The sequence below is a fragment of the Myotis daubentonii genome, chromosome X (genome assembly GCF_963259705.1).
Source record: "Myotis daubentonii chromosome X, mMyoDau2.1, whole genome shotgun sequence".
NCBI classification, from domain to species: domain Eukaryota; kingdom Metazoa; phylum Chordata; class Mammalia; order Chiroptera; family Vespertilionidae; genus Myotis; species Myotis daubentonii.
In genome coordinates this window covers 44,386,473-44,408,888 of record NC_081861.1, presented here as the reverse complement: position 1 = coordinate 44,408,888, position 22,416 = coordinate 44,386,473, and the positions used below count along the sequence as shown (strand labels likewise).

At 42.3% G+C, this 22,416-nt stretch overlaps 1 protein-coding gene and 1 non-coding gene across 3 annotated transcripts in view; both read right to left on the bottom strand.

Moving 5' to 3' along the window:
* The window catches only part of LRCH2 (leucine rich repeats and calponin homology domain containing 2), a 110,234-nt gene that overhangs the window by 76,347 nt on the left and 11,471 nt on the right, over positions 1–22,416 (bottom strand). For both annotated transcript variants that reach the window (XM_059678606.1, XM_059678607.1), the window contains exon 2: positions 106–250. In XM_059678606.1, the coding sequence (XP_059534589.1) occupies positions 106–250 (145 nt within the window). The remainder of the gene's footprint in view (positions 1–105; positions 251–22,416) is intronic.
* LOC132225450 (U1 spliceosomal RNA) lies at positions 6,327–6,491 on the bottom strand. Its single transcript, XR_009450948.1, has one exon. It is a non-coding gene; the product is annotated as a U1 spliceosomal RNA (small nuclear RNA).

The window sequence follows — 22,416 nt, the reverse complement described above, 5'->3', positions numbered from 1 at the left end:
GAGATAAATATAGGCTACATAGCCAAACCAAACACATTCCTTTGTTACTAAAAGGATTAAAACTATGATAAAAACCAAAATGTATCCCAAAAGTTACTTCCTTACCTAATGTTAAGGTACGTTAACATCTGCAGGTTTTTAATGGCTTCAGGAATGGTTTTAATGCAATTATGGTATAAATTTAATGTTTCAAGAGGTGCAAATAACCAGATATCAGAAGGAATTTCTGCAAAACGATTTCTTGAAAGGTCTGAAAAACAAAAGTAATGTTTTAGTGTCAAACATACAGAACTGTGGTAATACAGAACTATTTTCATACTTGCTGAATCACTTAGAATCCAAGCAATTATTTAATGTATTATAAAACACTAGGGGCCCAGTGCACGAAATTCGTGCACTGGGTGTGGGCAGGGGGGAGTGTCCCTCAGCCCAGCCTGCCCCCTCTCACATACTGGGAGCCCTCAGGCATTGACCCCCATCACCCTCCAATCGCAGGATCGGCCCCTTGCCCAGGCAGGGGACCCTCATTTCCCCCCATCACTGGTTCTGCCCCCAGGCATCAGGCCTGGGCAGGGGACCCCCAGACCCCTCCGATTGCTGGCTCTGCCCCTTGCCCAGGCTTGATGCCTCAGCCAGAGGCGTAGACCCCCATCACCCTCCAATCGCTTGATCGGCCCCTTGCCCAGGCTTGACGCCTCCGCCAGAGGTGTCAGGCTTGGACAGGGGACCCCCATCTCCCCCCGATCACTGGCTCTGGCCCCCGCCCAGGCCTGAGGCCTCTGGCCCAGGAATCATGCCTGGGCAGGGGACCCCCATCTCCCTCTGATCGCTTGCTCCACCTCCAGCCCAAGCCTGACGCCTCTGACCCAGGCTTCAGGCCTGGGCAAGGGGACCATCATAGCCCCCCAATCCCCGGCTCCGCCCCCTGCCCAGGCCTGATGCCTTGGCCAGAGGAGTTGACCCTCATCACCCTCCGATCACCAAGCACCTGATCGGCCCCTTGACCAGGCCTGAGGCCTCCGGCAGAGGTGTCAGGCCTGGGCAGGGGACCCCCAGCTCCCCGTGGTTGCAGGCTCCACCCCTGCCCAGGCCTAACGCCTCTGGCCTGGGCGTCCGGCTCGGGCAGCGGGGACCCACAGCTGCAGCGGCCCCGCGATCATGGGCTCCGCTTTAGGCCCAGGCAAGGGACCCCTAGCTCCCAGGACTGCCAGCTTCGACCGTGCCCAGCTCCCATCGCTGGCTCCACCCCTACTTCCTGCTATCACTGGCCAGGGCGGAAAAGGCACCTGATTCTCCGATCATGGCTGGGGGGCAGGGCAAAGCCGGCCCCAGGGCCACCTTTGCCCTGCCCCCCAGCTCTTAGCTCCCCCCTGGGTTTCCGATCACTGTCAGTGGCAGGGGGCTTCTTCCTGCTTTCCCTTTCGCCTCCCTGCATTGTGCCTACATATGCAAATTAACCGCCATCTTGTTGGCAGTTAACTGCCAATCTTAGTTGGCAGTTAACTGCCAATCATAGTTGGCAGTTAATTTGCATATAGCCCTGATTAGCCAATGAAAAGGGTATCGTCGTACGCCAATTACCATTTTTCTCTTTTATTAGTGTAGATTATTCACTATAACCTTGAAGGCCTTCACAGCCAAATTTACATAAATCTACAATACAACTAAATTTCTTACTTAACATGGAATTCGCAACCCACTGTAATTGGGTTTCTAGTCACTCTCATGGGTATGACCAAAGTCAACAACAGCCTCCATATCAACAACCACTCATCCACCTAAAAACATTTCTCTTCCCTTGGCTTGGAAGATTACACTTCTGGATCACTTTGTATTTTTTCTCTGGCTACTTCTTAGTCTCTTGCTAGATTCTCCTCCACTCATATTGTGAATGTTGGTGTTCCTAAGCACTGTGCTATAAGGTACTCTCCTTCTTAAGATGCCCGGCCAGCGTGGCTCAGTGGTTGAGCATCGATCGACCTATGAACTAGGAGGTCACGGTTCGATTCTAGTCAGGGCACATGTCCGGGTTGAGGGCTCGATCCCAGTAGGGGGCATACAGGAGGCAGCCAATCAATGATTCTCTCTAATCATTGATGTTTCTATCTCTCTCTCCCGCTCCCTACCTCTCTGAAATCAATAAAAATATACTTTAAAAAAAGATATACATTCTGGTGGGTGATTTCCTCCAATCTCAGGACTAGTTTATATTCATATACTGACAAATTTCAATTTAAAGATCTGTCTGAACACCTAAATTCTGATCTTTAGGACTTCCTCTCGATATCTCTCAGGTACTTCAAATTCTACAAACGTCAAATCTGAACTGAAGATTTTGTTCCACACATCTGTTTCTCTCATTTCAAATAATGTCACCAACATCCTGATGAGTTGCTCAAGCCAGAAACTTGGCATTCATCCTTGATTCTTTCCTCTCCTAAATTATTCCAAGTACACACAAATATACTTCCATTCGTTGAAGTTTTCACAAAAATAAAATCATGAAATTATTATAACCATTACACCTCTATCAAAGGTTTATATGTTAAATGAAATTCTGAAAAATATTTAGGTGATCATGTGGCAGGTCAAAAAAAAAAACACCCTAAAGGAGTTTCTCAAAGCACTGTTGACCTTTTGGGCTGTATCACCATTTCTGGTGTGGGGCTACCCTGTGCACTGTAAAATATTTAGCAGCATTTCCAGCATCTACCTACTAGATGCCAGGAGCACCCTCTAGTCCTGGCAGCCAAAAAATGTCGCCTGGGGTGAAAACTCTCCTACACCTGTTGAGAATCACTGCCTAAACAATTGTCACACTAGCTAGCTACCTTATCATGGAAATATACTTTGCTTATACTAGCTTATTATAATTATTTGGTTAAAAACATAACATAATTATTTACCTCTGTCAGAAAAAACATCCACACTGTAGCTTAGCTACTGTACCTCATTTAGTTTCTGATCTGCCATAATAAGAACAGCCTCCTACTAATGCTCAACTTTCTCACTCTGAGGGGAGTAGTCCTATTTACTTAGCAAAGTAGTAAATTCTCTACTCAGAACATTAATATACATGTATTAACATTATATATAAATATATATGTGTGTGTGTGTGTGTGTGTGTGTGTGTGTGTATACTCACCTAGTGCAAAATTTTATAATTGGCAAAAGAAAACATCAATTGATTATATAATATGAAAATTAATTTGGATCCTTCTTCCTTCCACCATAAGATTCTGAATAACTATATAAAAGGATAGTCCGAATTACAAGGAACAAAAATCTGAACTTGAAACAGAATTTTCTCAGTATCCAGGCTTACCTACTCTAGACACCCAAGCATCATGCAGTTGTATCAAGGAAGAAAAAAATAAGTAATTGCTTTTTTTATTTTACATTCAGGGTTGTGTCTCTTATTCTTATAACTTCAGAATCCTAGGAGTTAAAAATTACTGCTTACAATTAATCTGAAATTCTAAAAACAAAATTATGCCCAGTTTATTATTCTGTATAAACTCTAGTACTAAGTATCCAAAAATAATACAGTGGAGTAAACAAGAGGTAAGAATCAAGGATGGCACCCACGATTTGGCCTATCACTGGTAAACAATATCTACACTAATAAAAGGGAAACATGCAAATTGACCATCCCTCCGCTACACCCACCAGCCAATCAGGGAAAGTATGCAAAATAACCCAAAGAAAGATGGCGGAGGCCATGGAGCTGGAGCAGCAGGAGGATTGGGTTGCCCCGGGCAATGGAGGAAGCCAAGCTTCCCGCCCATCCTGGCCGCTGCTGAAGGAGTGGCTGAGGGCCTGGGCTCTGCTCAAGGAGGGGCTGGGGGCTTGGGTCACCAGGGGGCGTGGCCAGACTGAAAACGGAAAACAGTCCTCAGCCCCTCAACTCGGGCTGGACATGCCCCCATGGGGTGAGGGTCCCTAGTGGGGAGCATGGCCAGCCTGCAAACAGCCCTCAGCCCCTCACCCAGGCTGGCCACACACCCCCTGCAGGAACCCTCACCCCATGGGGGTGTGGCTGGCCTTCAATACCACCACAGGCCCCTTGCCCAGGCTGTCCCACACCCTAAGGGAACCCCCCACCCTGATCTGGGACACCCTTCAGGGCAAACCAGCCGGCCCCACCTATGCACCAGGCCTCTATACTAATAAAAGGATAATATGCTAATTAGACTGGGAGACCTTCCAGGAGACCTTCCGGACATTCTTCTGGACAAAGCTATGGTGGCGGGGCCAAGGTAGAGGCAATTAGAGGTCAAGAGGGGAGGGCAGCTGTGGGTGATCAGGCCAGTGGGGGGGGCCGTTGGGGGTGATCAGGTCGGCAGGGGGGGGCAGTTTGGAGTGAGCAGGCCAGCAGGGGGGCAGTTGGTGGTGAGCAGGCCAGTGGGGAGGGGAGGTGGGGGCAAGGAGGCCAGCAGGGGGGGGCAGTTGGGGGCAAGCAGGCCAGCAGGGGCAGCAGTTGTGGGTGAGCACACTGGCATGAGGAACAGTTGGGGGTGATCAGGCTGGCAGGGGGGCATTTGGGGGCAAGCAGGCCAGCAGTGAGGGGCAGTTGGGGGCGAGCAGACTGGTAGGCAGAGTGGTTAGGGGCAATCAGGCAGGCAGGTAGGTGAGTGGTTAGGATCCAGCAGTTCCAGATTGCAAGAGGGGTGTACAACTGCTGTTTTAAGCCTGAACCCTGTAAACTGGCAGTAAGACATCCTTCGAGGGGTTCCAGATTGGAGAGGGTGCAGGCCAGGCTGAGGGACACCCCCACACCTGTGCATGAATTTCATGCACCGGGCCACTATTTATTTAATGGAAGAGTAGGAAGTGGAACAAGATTTTTGTTGTTGTTATTGCTGTGGAGGGTTTTGTTGGGGGGGGGGGTTTGAAGCAGAGGTTACAATCAAGGGTTCAATTTTAAATGTGTATAAACCTGGTATTTGAAAGAGTTCCAAACGGGGGGTTGTAAAATGGTTAGTTAGTCAAGTTGATTCTGGATATCAGAAATGAGTTCTAGGATGGCTATATAAAATTGAAAGTTGTGGGAATATGTTAGTACTATAAAATCATAGAAACAGAAGACAGCACCTAACATCAGAGTAACTGAATTAGAAAAGAATTCAAGAATGGGCCATTAGGCCAACATTTATAAGCTGAGTAGACAAATCAACAGCAAGTAGAAAAGACTGAAAATAATGGTTAAGATAAAACACAAAAGTGTTCAAGAAGTAATGGGAGATTAAAGCCCAAATATCAGTATTAATATTGAGTGGCCCAGCAGGTGTGGCTCATTTGGTTGAGAGTCATCCCATGCACTAAGAGGTCGCTGGTTCGATTCCCAGTCAGGGCACATGCCTGGGTTTTGTGCTCGATCCCCAATAGGGGGACATGTAGGAAGCAGCCGATAGATGTTTCTCTCTCTCTCTCTTCCTCTCTCTCTCCCTCCCTCCCTTCCCTCCTCTCCCTCCTCTCCCTTCCTCTCTCTCTAAAATAAAAAAAAAAGCATTTTAAAAATATATCCTCAGGTGAGTATTTAAAAATAAAGTAAAATAATAATAAGAGTGATTTTAATAAAATAATTCAGATAGCCCTGTCCAGTGTGGCTCAGTTGACTGGGCACTGTCCTGTTGCCCAATCAACCAACCCACACTGATTGGGCAAGTTGCCAGTTTGATTCCCAGCCAGGAGGGCACATGACCAGGTTTTGGGTTAGATCCCCAGTAGGGTGCGTGCAGGAGGCAGCAATTGATGTTTCTATCTCACATCTATGTTTCTCTCCCTCTCCCTTCCTCTCTCTCTAAAAAATCAATAAAAAATATATTAAAAATAAATAAATACAATCATTTAAATAACATCAAGGTATTTTAATAATTTACATATTATTGTGTGATGCTTTATGTTATTTTGTCTTCAAAAAAGATTAAATTATAAAAATAAAAGTATTATGAGTCCCCTTAGGGAATTTAATTAAATTTACATTCATAAACTATTTTCTAGATGACTAATATATTTATTTAGTAAATACCACTTAAAATTATAATTATTATTCTAATTTAACTGAGTCAAATAAACAAAGCATAATAAAGTCAAAATTAAAATTCAAGCTATTATAAAACCTCTAATTAAGGGAATCTTAAAGGGTTTTTCAGATTTTGAATCTGTATAAACATTCTTTCTGAGAATTGGGTAAACAGAAGAACACTGCCAAAAGGAAAATACAACCATGGAAGGAAAGATGGGAAATTATACAAAACACTTTGTATCTTAATTTCTTGAACTACCTCGCACTAGCAGCATCTCATATTATCCTTTTTTTAAAATAGGGGAAAGCACGAACACAAGTCCCCCACTTCCACAAATTATACAGTTGAGTTTCCCACATTTGGGGAAATTGCAGGGGCCAGCATATCCGGAGTGTAATGGGTAAGCCTCTCCCTGGGAAAACCACCTTCATGATCATGGTATCTCCCCTGCCAGGTATATATCATCATATTTTCCTTTAAAAAATTAAAACTAACTTTAAATTTTATCCATTAAAACTATACATAAAACTCTCATTTAAATTTTTTATCTTATGATGTACAATTAAGGGAGTTTTTATAACAGTAAAAATCATTTAGACCGGCCAGTATGGCTCTGTGGTGGAGTGTCGACCCATGAACCAAGAGGTCCCTGGCTTGATTCCTGGTCAGGGCATATGCCCGGGTTGTGGGCTCCATCCCCAGAAGGGGGTGTGCAGGAGGCAGCCAATTGATGATGTTTCTCTCTCACAATGTTTCTATTTCTCATTCCTCTCCCTTCCGCTATCTCTAAAATCAATAAAAGCATGTTTTTTTAAAAAGTCATTTAATCAACATGTACACTAGAGCAACTAGAATAATATGACTAATAATGAACATACTACACTCAAGAAAAATAATGCCAAATTGATATTTTATTTAATATGGTTCCTTATAAGGAGATTCATTTCACAACTTTAAAACCTGCCTTTTAATGAGACAAGTAGAACTTGGAGAAAGATAGTTATAAAGATGTTTCACCTTTCCCACACATACACACACGAAAAAGGAAATTAGAATTTGCTCCTTATCTTCCTGTAGTGAGCTGAATGGTGGCTCCTAAAGAGATCAGGTCCTAATTCTTGAAACCTGTGAATGTTGGTTTATAAAGTATAATTTTTGCAGACGTAATTAACAATCTTGCAATGAGATTATCCTGGACCATCCAGATGGGCCCTAAGTACCATCACATGTATCCTTATAAGAGGAAGGCAGAGGGGAGATTAGACACATTGAGGAGAAGGCCATGTGAGAATGAAAGCTGACACTAGACGCAATGATGGCAAACCTATGACACGCGTGTCAGAGGTGACACGCGAACTCATTTTTTTGGTTGATTTTTCTTTGTTAAATGGCATTTAAATATATAAAAGAAATACCAGAAATGTGAGTCTTTGTTTTACTATGGTTGCAAATATCAAAAAAATTCTATATGTGACATGGCACCAGAGTTAAGTTAGGGTTTTTCAAAATGCTGACACACCGAGCTCAAAAGGTTCGCCATCACTGCTAGAGTGATGCAGCCAAGGAATGCCAGCAGTCACCAGGAGCTGGAAGAGGCAAGGAACGGAGGGCAAATGCTCCTGCTGCAATCTTGATTTTAGCCCCATAAGACTCATTTCAGACGTTTGGTCTCCAGAATTGTAAGAATAAATTTCTGTTGTTTAAACCACCAAGTCTGTGGTAAACTATTACAGAACCCACGGGAAAGTAATATACTTCTCAAAAGTTATCAGAGTTAATGAGGGAATCTATAATAATTCTTTAAAATTAAATAGCTGTGTATTTATTTTTCTTAAGCATTAAGGGGGTATCTCAGTTAATTAGTATCCTTGAGAATAAGCACCTTTATAAACATTGAACTATTTTTCTTCTGTCTTGATTTTAATCATAAATCATATCAAGCAGTATTGGCAGTAACTCAACAGTAGACAGATTACTGGGTCCTGTTTCCTGCCTCCCTTTAAAAGGCTCCTTGTAAAACTGCTGGGAGCCTGTTAGAGAAATTAATAGATCATTTTAAATAATCTGATCTAAATTATGTTCTGTAACACTCTTGAGCTTCAGAGGTCAGGAAAGCTTGGGAAGGGAGGAGAGAAGTCAGATGGAATTGAAATCTGTTTACTGCCTCCCAGCTGCAGCCACAGGAGCCACAGACGGGTCCATCTGCCATGCAGTGCAATTCCCAGCCCATTGGCTATGATTTCTGCCACGGTATATAAAAAAAACGAGTTTCAGAAACTATACTATTATGCCAGCAATTTTCAACCTTTTTCATCTCATAGCACACTTAAACTAATTACTAAAATTCTGTGACACACCAAAATATGTTTTTTTGCTCATCTGACCAAAACATAGGTATAATTTTGATTCACTCACACCGAACGACTCTTGTTGTGCTGGCTGTTGTCATTTCTTTATTTGACAATCTAAGGAAAAAGAGGTCAGTGCCCCTGACTAAGTGGTCCGGTAGTGCATGTTTTAAAAATTCTTGCGGCACACCATTGTGCCTGCAGTAGCATACTGGTTGAAAATCTCTGTATTATACTATAATACTTATACTAGTTTTATCTTAACCAGTGTACAAAAGGGTGTACAGTTTTTGTCACAGACTGTTAAAACTTAAACTAAGATACAGAGTCTTCTTTAGGGGATATTTAATAATATAGATAGCTATAGTCTCTCTTATTTTTTTTTAAAAAGCCTGGATAATATTTTAAAATCTGACACATTTTTACCTCTAGAAAAACGCCTAATTAAGTGTGTTGTTAGAACACATACTCATCATTAACAAAGGTATCATTATAGAATTTTCTGCTTAAAGAAACATGAGTATTAAGTGGAGAAATCATTTAAAATCAGAACTCTAAATTCACATCAAAATTGATCTAAGTGGAACTGGTGTAATTATTTCACACACACACACACACACACACACACACACACACTCATACCCCGTATATGCTAGATCAAAATGCTATAGACTTTGCACAATTATTTCTAATCTTCATAACAACCTTCTGAGGTAGCTATTATTCCTCATTATGCATATGAAGCAAAGACAAATTAAGTAGTATGCCCAATCTTTAAAAAAGTAGTAATAACTGACAGCACTAAGGTTCCAAACTCAGATATGACTTCAAACCCATATTCTATGTGTGCTTTTCCACTTCTCCTACACAAGATCGTGACTTCCTGTCCCAGACTAAAAATAACTTGCTCGATTGGAACCACAAAGCAGGGTCAGAGAAATTCTAAATCTCCTAACCACATTCATATCCCAGGTTGCTTCTTGCAATAGGAAACAGAACATAAATCTTACTTCAAGTCCCAATTTTTAGTTATGAAAATAATGAACACTATTAGAAAGCTCTCAGCTGTTCTTAATTTACCAATTCAGAACTGTTTAGTCTGAACCAACACATAGCTTTCTTGGCTCCTTAAAGAGTGGACCCTTATTAATTTTTCAATATTTTCAACCAACTCAATAAACAAGGATTAAAGAAAATTCATTAAACAAATTTCTTCAAAAGGGTGGTAACATTTTATAGGAAAACCATTGTGTGGAGTACCTGTCAAAAAATCTGAAGGAAAAGAAGAACAAACACCTATCCCCTTCTCAAACTACTCCAAAAAATTCAAGAGGAGGGAAGACTTCCAAGCTCTTTTTATGAGGCCAGCATTACCCTAAGTCCAAAACCAGATAGATACTACAAAGAAAGTTATAGGCTAATATCCCTGATCAACACAGATGCTAAAGTCCTCAACAAAATATTAGCAAACTGCTTCCAGCAATACATTAAAAAGTTCGCACACCATGATCAAATGGGAGTTATCTCACAGATGCAAGGTTGGTACAATATCCACAAATCAATAAACATAATGCATCACATAAACAAAATGAAGGATAAAAATCACAGGATTATATCAATAGATGCAGAAAAAGCATTTGATAAAATCCAGTGCCCATCCTATATAATAAAAGCCTAATATGCAAATTGTCCCCTCGGGCAGTCATTCAACTGGGAGTTTGATCACTCGCTATGACATGCGCTGACTGCCAGGGCGCGACACAGAACATGGCAGGTGTTGGTGACGCAGGGCTGGCAGCGGGCGGCAGTGGAGGCGCTGCCAGCCCTGATGGGCCCCAACGAGAGCAGGACCGTGGCGGGATGGTGGAGCAGGTGAGTGGGTGACGCCAAGTGAAGGTGGGTGCGAGCAGGGGCCTGATTGCTTCACAGACGGCAACCAGAGGCCCAGCCCCAATCAATCAACCCACAGGAGGGATGGTGGAGCAGGTGAGGAGGTGGCACCAGGCCAAGGCAGGGTGCCATGTGGGGCTGCAGGGCTGCGAGGCTGGAGGTGCAAGCTGGGGCCCGATCTCTGCAGGCCACCCCGAGGGACCCCACCAGTGCATGAATTCGTGCACTGGGCCTCTAGTTTATGATAAAAACTCTAAGCAAAGTGGGAATAAAGGGTTCATATCTCAACATAATAAAGGCCATATATAACAAACCCACAGATAACATCATACTCAATGGACAAAAACTAAAAGAGATTCCCTTAAGATCAGAAATGTTTGCTTTCACCCTCTTATTCAACACAGTACTGAAAGTCCTAGGTACAGCAACCAGACAAGAAGAAGAAATAAAAGGGATCCGAATGGGAAGTAAAACTGCCATTATTCGCAGATGACATGGTATTGTACATAGAAAACTACAGACTCCACTAAAAACCTACTAAATCTAATAAACGAATTCGGCAAAGTAGCAGGATACAAAATTAATATTAAAAATTGGTGGCATTCTTATACACCAATAATGACCTCGCAGAAAAAGAAATTAACAATTCCATTTAGTATTGCAACAACAAAAAAATAAAGTACCTAGAAATAAATTTAACCAAGGAGATAAAAGATGTACTCAGAAAATTAGTGGATACTGAAAAACGAAACTGAGGAAGATACAAATAAGTCGAAGCATATACCATGTTCATGGATTGGAAGAATTATCATCAATAAAATTCCTGTACTACCCAAAAAAATCTATAGATTCAACACAATTCCTATTAAAATACCAATTGCATATTTCACAGATCTAGAATAAATATTCCAAAAATGTATATGGAACCAAAAAAAGGCCTCAAATAGCTTCAGCAATCTTGAGGAAGAAGAATGAAGTTGGAGGGATCACAATACCTGATATCAAACTATACTACAAGGCCATTGTAATCAAAATGGTCTGGTACTAGCATAAGAGCAGGCATATAGATCAATGGAACAGAACAGAGAGCACAGAAATAAACCCATGCCTTTATGATCAATTAATATTTGAATGAGCATACAAGGGAGTAAAGACAGTCTCGTCAATAAATGGTGCTGGGAAAACTGGACAGATACATACAAAAAATGAAACTAGACCACCAACTCACACCAAAAACAAGAATAAACTCAAAATGGATTAAAAACTTAAATGTAAGTCACGAAAATCATAGAAAAAAAACCATAGGCAGTAAAATCTCAGACAGCTGTTGTAGCAATTTTTTGCTGACATATCTCTTTGGGCACGGGAAACAAAGGAAAGAGTAAACAAATGTGACTACATCAAACTAAAAAGCTTATGTACAGCAAAAGAAAACATCAACAAAATGAAAAGGCAACCCACTGCATGGGAAAACATATTCATCAATGATACAACTGATAAGGGGTTAATTTCCAAAATATATAAAGAACTTACACAACTCAACACCAGGAAGACAAACAATCCAAATAAAAAATGGGCAAAAGGCCTAACAGACACATCTCCAAAGAGGACATACAGATGGTCAAAAGACAAATAAAAAAATGTACATCACTAATCATCAGAGAGATGCAAATTAGAACCACAATTAAATATCATCTCCCACTTGTCAGAATGCCTATCATCAATAAATCAACAAACAACAAGTGCTGGCAAGCATGCAGAGAAAAGGGAACTTCGGGGGAACTTGGTGGGAATGCAGACTAGTGCAGCCACTATGGAAAGCAGTGTGGAATTTCGTCAAAAAATTAAAAATGGAACTGCCTTTTGACCCTGCAATTCCACTTCTGGGAACATATCCTAACAAACCTGAAACACTAATTCAAAAGAATGTATGCACTCCTATGTTCATTGCAAAGTTATTTACAATAGCCAAGATCTGGAAACAGCCCAGGTGCCCTTCAGTAGATAAGTGGATAAAAAAGCTGTGGTACATTTAAACAATGGAATATTACTAAGCCGTAAAAAGAGAAACCTTACCTTTTGCAACAGCATGGATGGACTTGGAGATTATTAATAAGCCAGTCAGAGAAAAACAAATACCATATGCTCTCATTTATATGTGGAATCTAATGAAAAAAATAAACTGATGAACAAAATAGAAGCAGAGGCATGGATACATGGAACAGTCTGACAGCTGTCAGAGGCATGAGGGCTAGTTGAAAGAAAGTGAAGATTAAGCACATATGTAAAACACAAACAACAGAGTGGTGATAGCAAGAGGCAAAGGGGAGTAGGGGGTAGGTGGAGGTAGGCAAAAGGGTGAAGGGGGACAGAAAGAGACTTTGCTTTGGGCGATGGGCACATGATGTTGTGTGCAGATGATGTTTTATTGAGTTGTATGATTTTGTGAACCAATGTCACCCCAATAAATTCAAATTCTTTTAAATATATTTACATTGATTTCCGAGAGGAAGGGTAGAGAGAGAGAAACATCAATGATGAGAGAGAACCATAGATCAGCTGCCTCCTGCATGCCCCCAACTGGGGATCCAGCCTGTAACACGGGCACATGCCCTGACCAGGAATAGAACCCTGACCTCTTGGTTCATAGGTCGATGCTCAACCAATGAGTCACACCAACCAGGCAATAAATTCAGTTTTTTTTAAAAAAGAAGAACGCTAAGGATCTGAGAGTTTACCCTGCTTGTAAGCCTACAAGTTAGTCCAAGCATGTCAAATTCAAAGGCTAACACAGGCCAAAATAAACAAGGTTTAAGTTTATGTGGGCTGCAAAAAAAACAAAAGCTTCAATTTTCATAGAAACATAGGTTTATTTCGATAGAGACATGTGGAATACAAAGGACTGAAATAAATGAATCATCGTTAACATAAAATAATAGAACGTTTTAACAAAAATTAATATTTTTTCTTGAACATTAACTTACCAGACACTGAATAACTGCACAAATTAATAAGCGTAACGCAAATAAACCTATTTTTCTGGCTCTCTGAAAGTGAAATATTTCCTGTTGCGCACACCAAACAAGCCAGTCCAAGACTAATGACGTGGCAATCAGCTGCTAAAGTATCTCCCAATAATATCATGTACATTCCTTGCTGCTAGTATTAGTGGAGAGAAATGGTGCGCCTGTATGTAAAGTGCATAAGGGAAATGAATGCAACACAATTAGAGTAATCAGTCATTAGCAAATGTTGTAGTTCGTTATTAATAATCTATACTAATAAAAGGGTAATAGGCTAATTAGAGTGGATGTCCTTCTGGATAAAGTTGCAGCGGCTGCCTGAGGCTCAGGCAAGCTGCAGATGGCTGCTGCTGCTGCGAGGGCCTGAGGCTCACCCAACAAGGGCCGCGCCGAAGTGCAGGCAAGCCGCGGTGGCTGTGAGGGCCGAGGCTCAGGCAGCCACAAAAGCTGGCAGTGGCAGCAGCAGAGGCGTGATGGGGGCATTGCCTTCCCCTGATGGGAGGGTCGCTTCCCACATACGGAGGCCAGACTGTGGCTTAAGCCCGCTCCCTGCAGGGAGCAGGCCTAAGGTGTCAGTAGGACATCCCCTGAGGGCTCCCAGACTGTGAGAGGGGGTAGGCGGGGCTGAGGAACACCCCCCCCCCCCCCAGTGCACAAATTTTCGTGCATCAGGCCTCTAGTTATGTATAACAGGATATTGTAAAAATTAACTGGTGATATTTTTATGAAAATGTTTCTTACATACCATTATATTAGCTGGGCCACAAAAATATTCATTGTGGGCAACATGCGGCCTGTGAGCCACGAGTTTGACATGCTTCAGTTAGTCTAACACAGTTGTATGGATGCTTACAGAAGGCATGAGACTCCAAAGGACTTTATTACTCACAGAATAGCAAGTGGCATGAATGACATATTTGTATCAGTTCCCCTTGCCCTCCAAATCTCACAGGGGCAACACAGATGAGTACCGATGAATGTTTGCACATGCAGAACATCAAATTATAGAACAGGAACTCTGAGCTGAGGGCACCCAGATCTTTTATAATAGACTAGAGGCCCGGTGCACAAAAATTTGTGCACTGGCGGGGGGAGTGTCCCTCAGCCCCACTTGTGCCCTCTCACAGTCTGGGACCCCTCGGGAGATAACGACCTGCTGGCTTAGGCCCGCTCCCAGGTGGCAGAGGGCAGGCCCAATCCCTGGGTGCAGCCCCTGGTCGGGCTCAGAGCAGGGCCAATTGGGGAGCTGGGGCACGGCCCCCTGTCATGCACAGAGCAGGGCGGATCGGGAGGTTGTGATGCCACCCCCAGTCACGCTCAGGGTAGGGCCGATTGGGGGGTTGGGGCACTGCCCCCTGTCACACTCAAGGCAGGGTCGATGGGGAGGTTGCGGCGCCACCCCCTGTCACGCACAGAGCAGGGCCCATCAGGGGGTTGGGGCGCTGCCCCTGTCACGCACAGAGCAGGGCCCATCAGGGGGTTTGGGGCTCCGTACCCTGTCACACACAGAGAAGGGCCGATCAGAGGGTTGGGGAGCTCCCCGTCACGCACAGAGTAGGGCCGACAGGGGAGTTGGGGCACCGCCCCCTGTCACACACAGAGCAGGGCAGATCAGGGGGTTGGGGCGCCGCCCCCTGTCACCTACAGAGCAGAGCCGATCAGGGGGTTGGGGCACTCCCCCCATCATACTCAAGGCAGGGTCGATGGGGAGGTTGCGGCGCCACCCCCTGTCACGCACAGAGCAGGGCCCATGTGGGGGAGGGGGGGCCGCCTTCCCCTGTCATGAACAGAGCAGGGCGGATAGGGAGGTTGTGGCCCCGCCCCCTATCACACACAGAGCCTCAGGGTGATCAGGGGGTTTGGGCACTGCCCCCTGTCATGCTGCTCCAGGGGCCAGGAGGCCTCGCAACTCCGCTGATCCTGGTGCTGGGGAGGCTCTGCTGATCCTGGTGCTGGGAGGCTCTGCTGATCCCAGGCCAGAAGGTCTCGCAGCTCCACTGATCTCGGTGACAGGAGGCCTCGCAGCTCCGCTAATCCCAGTGCCAGGAGGCCTCGCAGCTCCGCTGATCCCAGTGCCAGGAGGCCTCGCGGCTCTGCTGATCCCAGTGCTGGGAGGCATATTACCCTTTTACTATATAGGGTAGAGGCCTGGTGCACGGGTTGGGGCCAGCTGGTTTGCCCTGAAGGGTGTCCTGGATCAGGGTGAGGGTCCCGCTTGGGTGCCTGGCCAGCCTGGATGAGGGGATGATGGCTGTTTGCAGCTGGTCACACCCCCTTCAGGGTGGGGGTCCCCACTGGGGTGCCTGGCCAGTCTGGGTGAGGGGCTGAGGGCCGTTTTCAGGCTGGCGGGTGACTGAAGCTCCCAACCTCTCCTTTTTTTCTTCTTCTTTTTTTTTTTTATTCTGGGATTTATTTACCTTCTATGGCTGTCACTGGAGCTGAGAGCCGGCTTTAGCTCTGAGGCTTGGCTCCAGCTCTGAGACCTCAGCTGCAAAAAGCAGGTATCTGGGCTTTGTTTAGCTTCTATAATTGAAACACTGTTACAACTCCAGCTCTGAGGCCCGGCTGGCTGAAAGTAGGTTTCTGGGGATTGTTTAGCTTCTATAATTGCAACATAGTTGCTTAGAGTGCAGCTCAGAGCTGGGCCGCGGCAGGCGGGGAACCTTGGCTTCCTCCATCACTGGAGCAAGCAAGCCTCCTGTTTGCTTCAGCTGCCTGGCTTCCGGCCGCCATCTTGGTTGGCAGTTAATTTGCATATCACACTGATTAGCCAATGGGAAGCGTGTCGGAGGTACAGTTAATTACCATGTTTGTCTATTATTAGATAGGATAGTAAGCATGCCTGCACTTTCTTCAAAGGGAGACATTATCTTTATTTTACTGGACAGTAACCATGATTTTCCTTTCCTCTGGAAAAAGAAACTATCTCATTCTTCTAAAATACACACCTGAACAAAGGTTAGTAAGTCACAAGATGTGAAAAAAATATAAGACCCATGAAAATTATCTCCCAATAATATCATGTACATTCCTTATTAAGCAGATTAGAAGTTGCAGCCTCAGATAATATCTAAGGTAAAATAAATATCTTAAGTATCAAATTCTCTGTGGTCCTGCACTTAGAGTTGGAGATAGAGGCAGACAAATCTTGATCCACACCTTCCAAACCTCATCATTCTTATGCAGCATCCTGATTTGACTCATACTTTATGTAATTCATTCAAACAAAATTCCATTAAGCCCTATGAAGTAGGCACTAGGTGTTAGGATAGGCAAAAAGTCCAATCAGACACCAACCCTAAGGAGTCCAAATCATTGTTCCATTCTAGAACCAAATACTATCTGCTTAATAATAACACTTCAGTGAAAGGAACTATTAGAAAAGAATCATCCCCACTTCCTTCTACTGAAATTATACTTTTTACAAAGCTGTTGTGGTGGAACCAGTATTGCATCATTTTGGGGTATACCTCGAAGTTTACAACTCTTACAGACTAAAAAAGGGTAACTGTTATTTAGCAAGATTAGCACTAAACTAGATCTGAGCTGGATTCAGATTCTACTGATTATTACCTATAAAACACTGTCAAAAATCACTTAATTAGCCCTAACCGGTTTGGCTCAGTGGACAGAGCGTCGGCCTGCAGACTGAAGGGTCCCAGCTTCGATTCCGGTCAAGGGCATGTACCTTGGTTGCAGGCAAATCCCCAGTAGGAGGTGTGCAGAAGGCAGCTGATCGATGTTTCTCTCCCATCGATGTTTCTAACTCTCTATCCCTCTCCCTTCCTCTCTGTAAAAAAATCAATAATATATATATTTTTTAAATCACTTAATTATTATTCCTCACTATCTCAGAGCTATTGAAAATGAGTAAATATTCTGCAACAATCTAAAATCCTTAGAGGAAGCAATAGAAATGGGGGGGTATCAATTTGTACATAATAATATAAATGTTCATAAAGATAAAAAATAAAGTGATGGAAACAATTATATTCAGTTCCTACGACATGGAAAACATATACCAGAATTATATGTCTTTAAGAGAGCATAAAATTAACCAAGTATTTCCCAACATAAAATAAAAATCTGTGCTCTTCAGTAACTGATATTACTCAAATGTGAGCTAAAATCTGATTATTATGGTCTTAAATATTAATACTTCCTTATCTATTTTTCCATCTAGAAGAAATGTCAGGACTAGAGACAAAAGCAACAGGGAAACAGGAGGCACCGCAGCTGTCTGTCATGCAAGAATGGAGAGTGGCTTTGAAGTATTAGAGACTCTGATGTTGGAGTCTGATGGGAAATGACAACCCCATGGCCCTGGCATGTGCTTTCAACAGATGCTCTCTGCAAAAACAGGTGATTTCTTGATTCAGTATTCCACAGAAGGGTGCTGTCCTGTCATTCAGGACAAGATAATGAAAAGTCAGTCTCTAACACTGACGCCTTGTTGACTGAGTAAAATGCATACATTACAGAATTTCTAAGCTAATCCATGATGAGTTAAAATATTAACCGTTAAGTACAGTAGAGAGAAAAAAAGTGTAAAGTAGACATTAGAAAAAAAATGAAGAAAAAAATGCTTTAAAGCCAACAATTATGAGAAACAATAAGCAGACCTCACTGACCTGCAGCAACCAATCATAGAAGGCTTCATTTGAGCACAGGCACTTTGAGAAGCAAGGGTGCAAACAAAAACAGATGCTGCAAAAAGAAACCACAGCTGCTAACCAGAGGGCAGATTACATGCATGCTCAGTGAGAAAAGGACTGTGAGTCATACAACTATTAAGCCACGTGGAAGGACAAGACTTTATTTTTAAAAAAAGGAAGAGGGCAGTTCTATGCACAGTTATCTGTAGGAAATTCTACAATGTATTTCAGTTTCACCAAGAAACTGATTAATGAAGAGGGTAATGACATTCAGACATCAAAGTGATGTTTAACCCTTATAAAATTTATTATTGTACTGTTAATTTGGCATTTCGAATCAATGTGGTATTATTTATTAAATGGTTTTTTAAAACTTCTTATATTCAAAAAACAAATGTTATAACCTCATCACATAACTTTAACTAAAATAATTCCAGATGGGGGAGAAAGATAAACTTGAAAATGAACCATAAAAAAACTAGAAAAATATTTTAGTGAATAGTCATTTAATATTATAATGGGGTAAGACTTTCCAAGTATAAGATAAAGGAATAATTCACAAATAAAGATATTTCTGGATTTAGCTACATTAAAAAGAAAGGAAAACTGCAGTCTATCAAAAGCAAAATGGTACCAACGACTCATAGATAAAACCTCAGCCAAGGACACAAACAGATTTAAAAATTAAAATTATCAAAGACACATGAAAATGTTCAATCTCACTGTTAATCAAAAGAAAGATAATGAATTAAATACCATAATTCACCCAACAGATGTAAAGGTTTGATTCTGTTGGCAAGGCTACTTTGAATTGAGCACTTCCATACATCACTGATGGGAATTCAAAATGAAATAACCTGTCTTGAAAGCAATTCTGGCAATATGAATCAAGATTCTTTATTTTTTTAATACCCACTGTTCTAAAATTAAGTCTCTAGCGGTTTTAAAAAACAAATAAATATGCATAAATATGTGCATTTTAAGATTATTTAAAATAATAAAACATTAGAAACATTTTAAATGTCCAACAAATCTCTTGCAGCCTTTAAAAATGTATTATAGACTTAATTCCTTAATGTGGAAATAAGAATGTTCCAGTTAAATGACTGGAACATCTATAATAATCTATAATAATAAAAGCATAATATGCTAATTAGATCAGATGTCCTTCCGGACAACTTTCCAGACGAAGCTGGAGCTGCAAGGGCCGAGGCAAGCCACTGCAGCTGTGAGAGCCAAGCCCCTTGCACGAATTTCGTGCATGGGGCCTCTAGTTTAAAATATAAAACTACTAGAGGCCCTGTGCACAAACTCATGCATGGGTGGGGTCCCTCAGTGTGGCCTGTGGGGATTGGGCCGAAACAGGCAGTCCAATGCTGCCTGCTGCTCCTGCGTGCCGCTCCCGCTCATCCCGGCCCCGCTGCGCCTGGTGTGGCCTCATGCCGAGTCAGTCCTGATCGGGAGAGGCTCGCACCACCACATAGGCGCTCGCCAGCCGTGGGCCCTGGGTCTGGCGCCTAGCCCAAGAAGGGGGGTGGGGGGGACCAGGACACAATCGGCCCTCCGGGTGGGTGGTGGGACACCCTTGCCTGCCTGTGATCCAGATCTGCCCTCTGATGTTCGTGCTGGTTGTCAGGAGCTACCTGGCGGCCGCTTTTATATCCTTTCTTCCTTACGGAGCATATTGGGAGGGGAAGCAGCCACCATGCTCAAGGCTGACTTCCAGGAGGCTGCCAGCACTGTCGGGATCCTGCCGGCGGTGCCCGTCCGTTGGTGCCTGGTCTGTTCTCCAGAGATTGGACCTGCAGGACTACTGAGAGAGTGAGTGGCTGCTGCCAGGCTGGTGGGCTGCCAGGATGGGTTGGTCAGCTGAGCAGCACTTCTGCTGTGGGATCACACTGACCACCAGGGGGCAGCTCCTGCATTGAGCATCTGCCCCCTGTTGGTCAGTGCACGTCAGAGCGACCAGTTGACCAGTCGTTCAGTAATTCAGTTGCTTAGGCTTTTATATACAGAGATACACTTAAAACCTGCATTGTTTTATTAACCAACATCAGCCCAATAAATTCAAGACAATAAAAATATGTTACACTATGTAAACACTATGTTTTCCTTTAAAAATGTACATTTTATATACTCATACATATACATATAAAGACCTACAGGTATGCACAAGATGATGAATGTGGGATATGAAGAACATAGCAACATTTCAATATTTATTCAAGGTTAGTGGAATGACGAGTGATTTGTGTTTTCTTTTCTATGCTTTTATTTTCCAAATTTTCTGCAATAAGCAGGCATTGCTTCTGTTAAAAGAAAAACATAATTAATCTTATACTCTTTTAAAGGTATTATGTTTTACAAGGTGTACAGAATTCTAAATATATATATTCAATTCATAAGAATGATATATGCAGCCACAGCTGGTGTGGCTCGGTTGTTTAGAACATCATCCTGTGCACCAAAGGACTGAGAGTTCAATTCCAGGTTAGAGCATATACCCAGGTTGTGGGTTCGATCCCCAGTTGGAAGGCTTATGGAAGGCAAATAATCAATGTTTCTGTCTCATATTGATGTTTTTCTCTCTCTCCCTTCCTCTCTCTCTCTCTGGAATCAATGAAAAAAATGTCCTTGGGTGAGGATTTAAAAAAAGAATGATATATGAAGACAATTACAGGCTTAAGTTGATTTATATATAATCATTTAATTTTTATGGGGCACAACTTGTTCTGCTACCAAACTTTTATCACTATATTGAGTCGTGTTATATTGCCATTCTACTATGTCATAATTTTTAAAATGGAGATTACTATGAACTTATGTGATTTATAATGTTGAAATCATACTTTAATGAAAATTACTTTTAAAGCAAAAAACAAAAACTATAAAATCGGAATTGTTATACTTAGTCTGATTAATGAAGTAAGCAATGGCAAAACATGTCATCTCCAAGACATCACAATTGACACATGATTAATCTGACATTAATGTTCCTTCTGCCTGGGTCAAGATCAACTAGCCACTGAAAATCAAATGGATCTGCTTATACAGTATACTTTTTATTTGCCTTAATTAAGACACCTAAGTACCTTTCTACTGCATGAGAAAAGAAAGTCTAATGTAATATAATAAAACTCTGCATCAAACTGATTCCCCAGGGAAACTAGCAAGCCTTGGATTCCAAAAAAGTACTGTAGTCCTTAAAGGAGAGTTATAATTTTAAAAAAGGGGAGGAGGAGCTACCATGCTAAATGAAACTAAATGCTTCACCTTGGATGTGTCCAGATTAAGACAAATTATACGTGCAGTATACTATATACTGTGCTCCTTAAGAAAAATACTATATTTAGAGATTATCCTTACTTGAGCTATTTAACAACAAAGCACAAATATTGGGTGCTGAAATTAAAAGCAAGTCAAAGTCAATTGACTAATTATAAAATGACAGATTCCACAAACCATGCCAAAGAAAATCCCATTAGTTTATGTTAAGTGGACAAGTGGCCCCTAAACAGCAGCACACTGGCAGCTATTAGTAAGACCAAAAGGATTCAGTTTATCACAAACATAGACAGAAAAGGCATGATCAGTATGATGTTAGTGCGCATGTCCCAGTTCCACAACACAAAACTGTTGAAGGGACCAAGTGACAGACAACATGCACAGTGGGTTGCTCTGTTACTTAGGAGTCGACTCTAGATTGCAACTTTGCAACTTTAGACTTTCTGCTGGACAAAGAATGTCCCATGTCTTGCCAGAATGAGGGAAGGAGACAATAAGCCTTGGGGCAGCCTCCCACAAGATAAGAAAGTGATTAAGAAATGATCTTGTGTCATCTGTCTATCTTGTCATGTACCACAGAGGATCACAGACTCTTCCTCCAAAATCTGAATCAGACTGTGGTTGAGCCTTGTCGACGTGGACTTTGTGGAGAGGTGCATGATCATCAAGGTACCATGGCAGGGCCATTCCACTAAGTTATGTTACACACATTGAACAAGAAGTCGGCATATAAAATTGCCATGCTTCTTTCATAATTTTAAGCTTAGAAATTTGAAAAGCATTTACTATCAATTGTTGCAGATAGGCATAGCATTGAACCAAACACTAGAGGGAATTTTTGTATAGAATGCATTATCTGCTCTCAAGTTCAAATTCCTCTTGGGGGAAGCAATATAAAGCTATTATGATAGGTTTATATTTTTCCAGAAAAGTGATTAAATTGATGGTGAATGCTACAATAGAGGAAATATTTTCATTGCAACTGCACCTGGCTGTATGCTCATATTAAATAGTAACTTAAACATCTAACAAAAGAGGGATGGTTAAATTAAATATGGCACATTCATACAATAGACTATTAGGCAGTCCCTAAAAATCATGATATAACATATTTTTCTTCAATGGAACAGTGGCATAAATAAAATGCCAAAAGAACAACTTGGAAAAAGAGTATACAATAGACTAT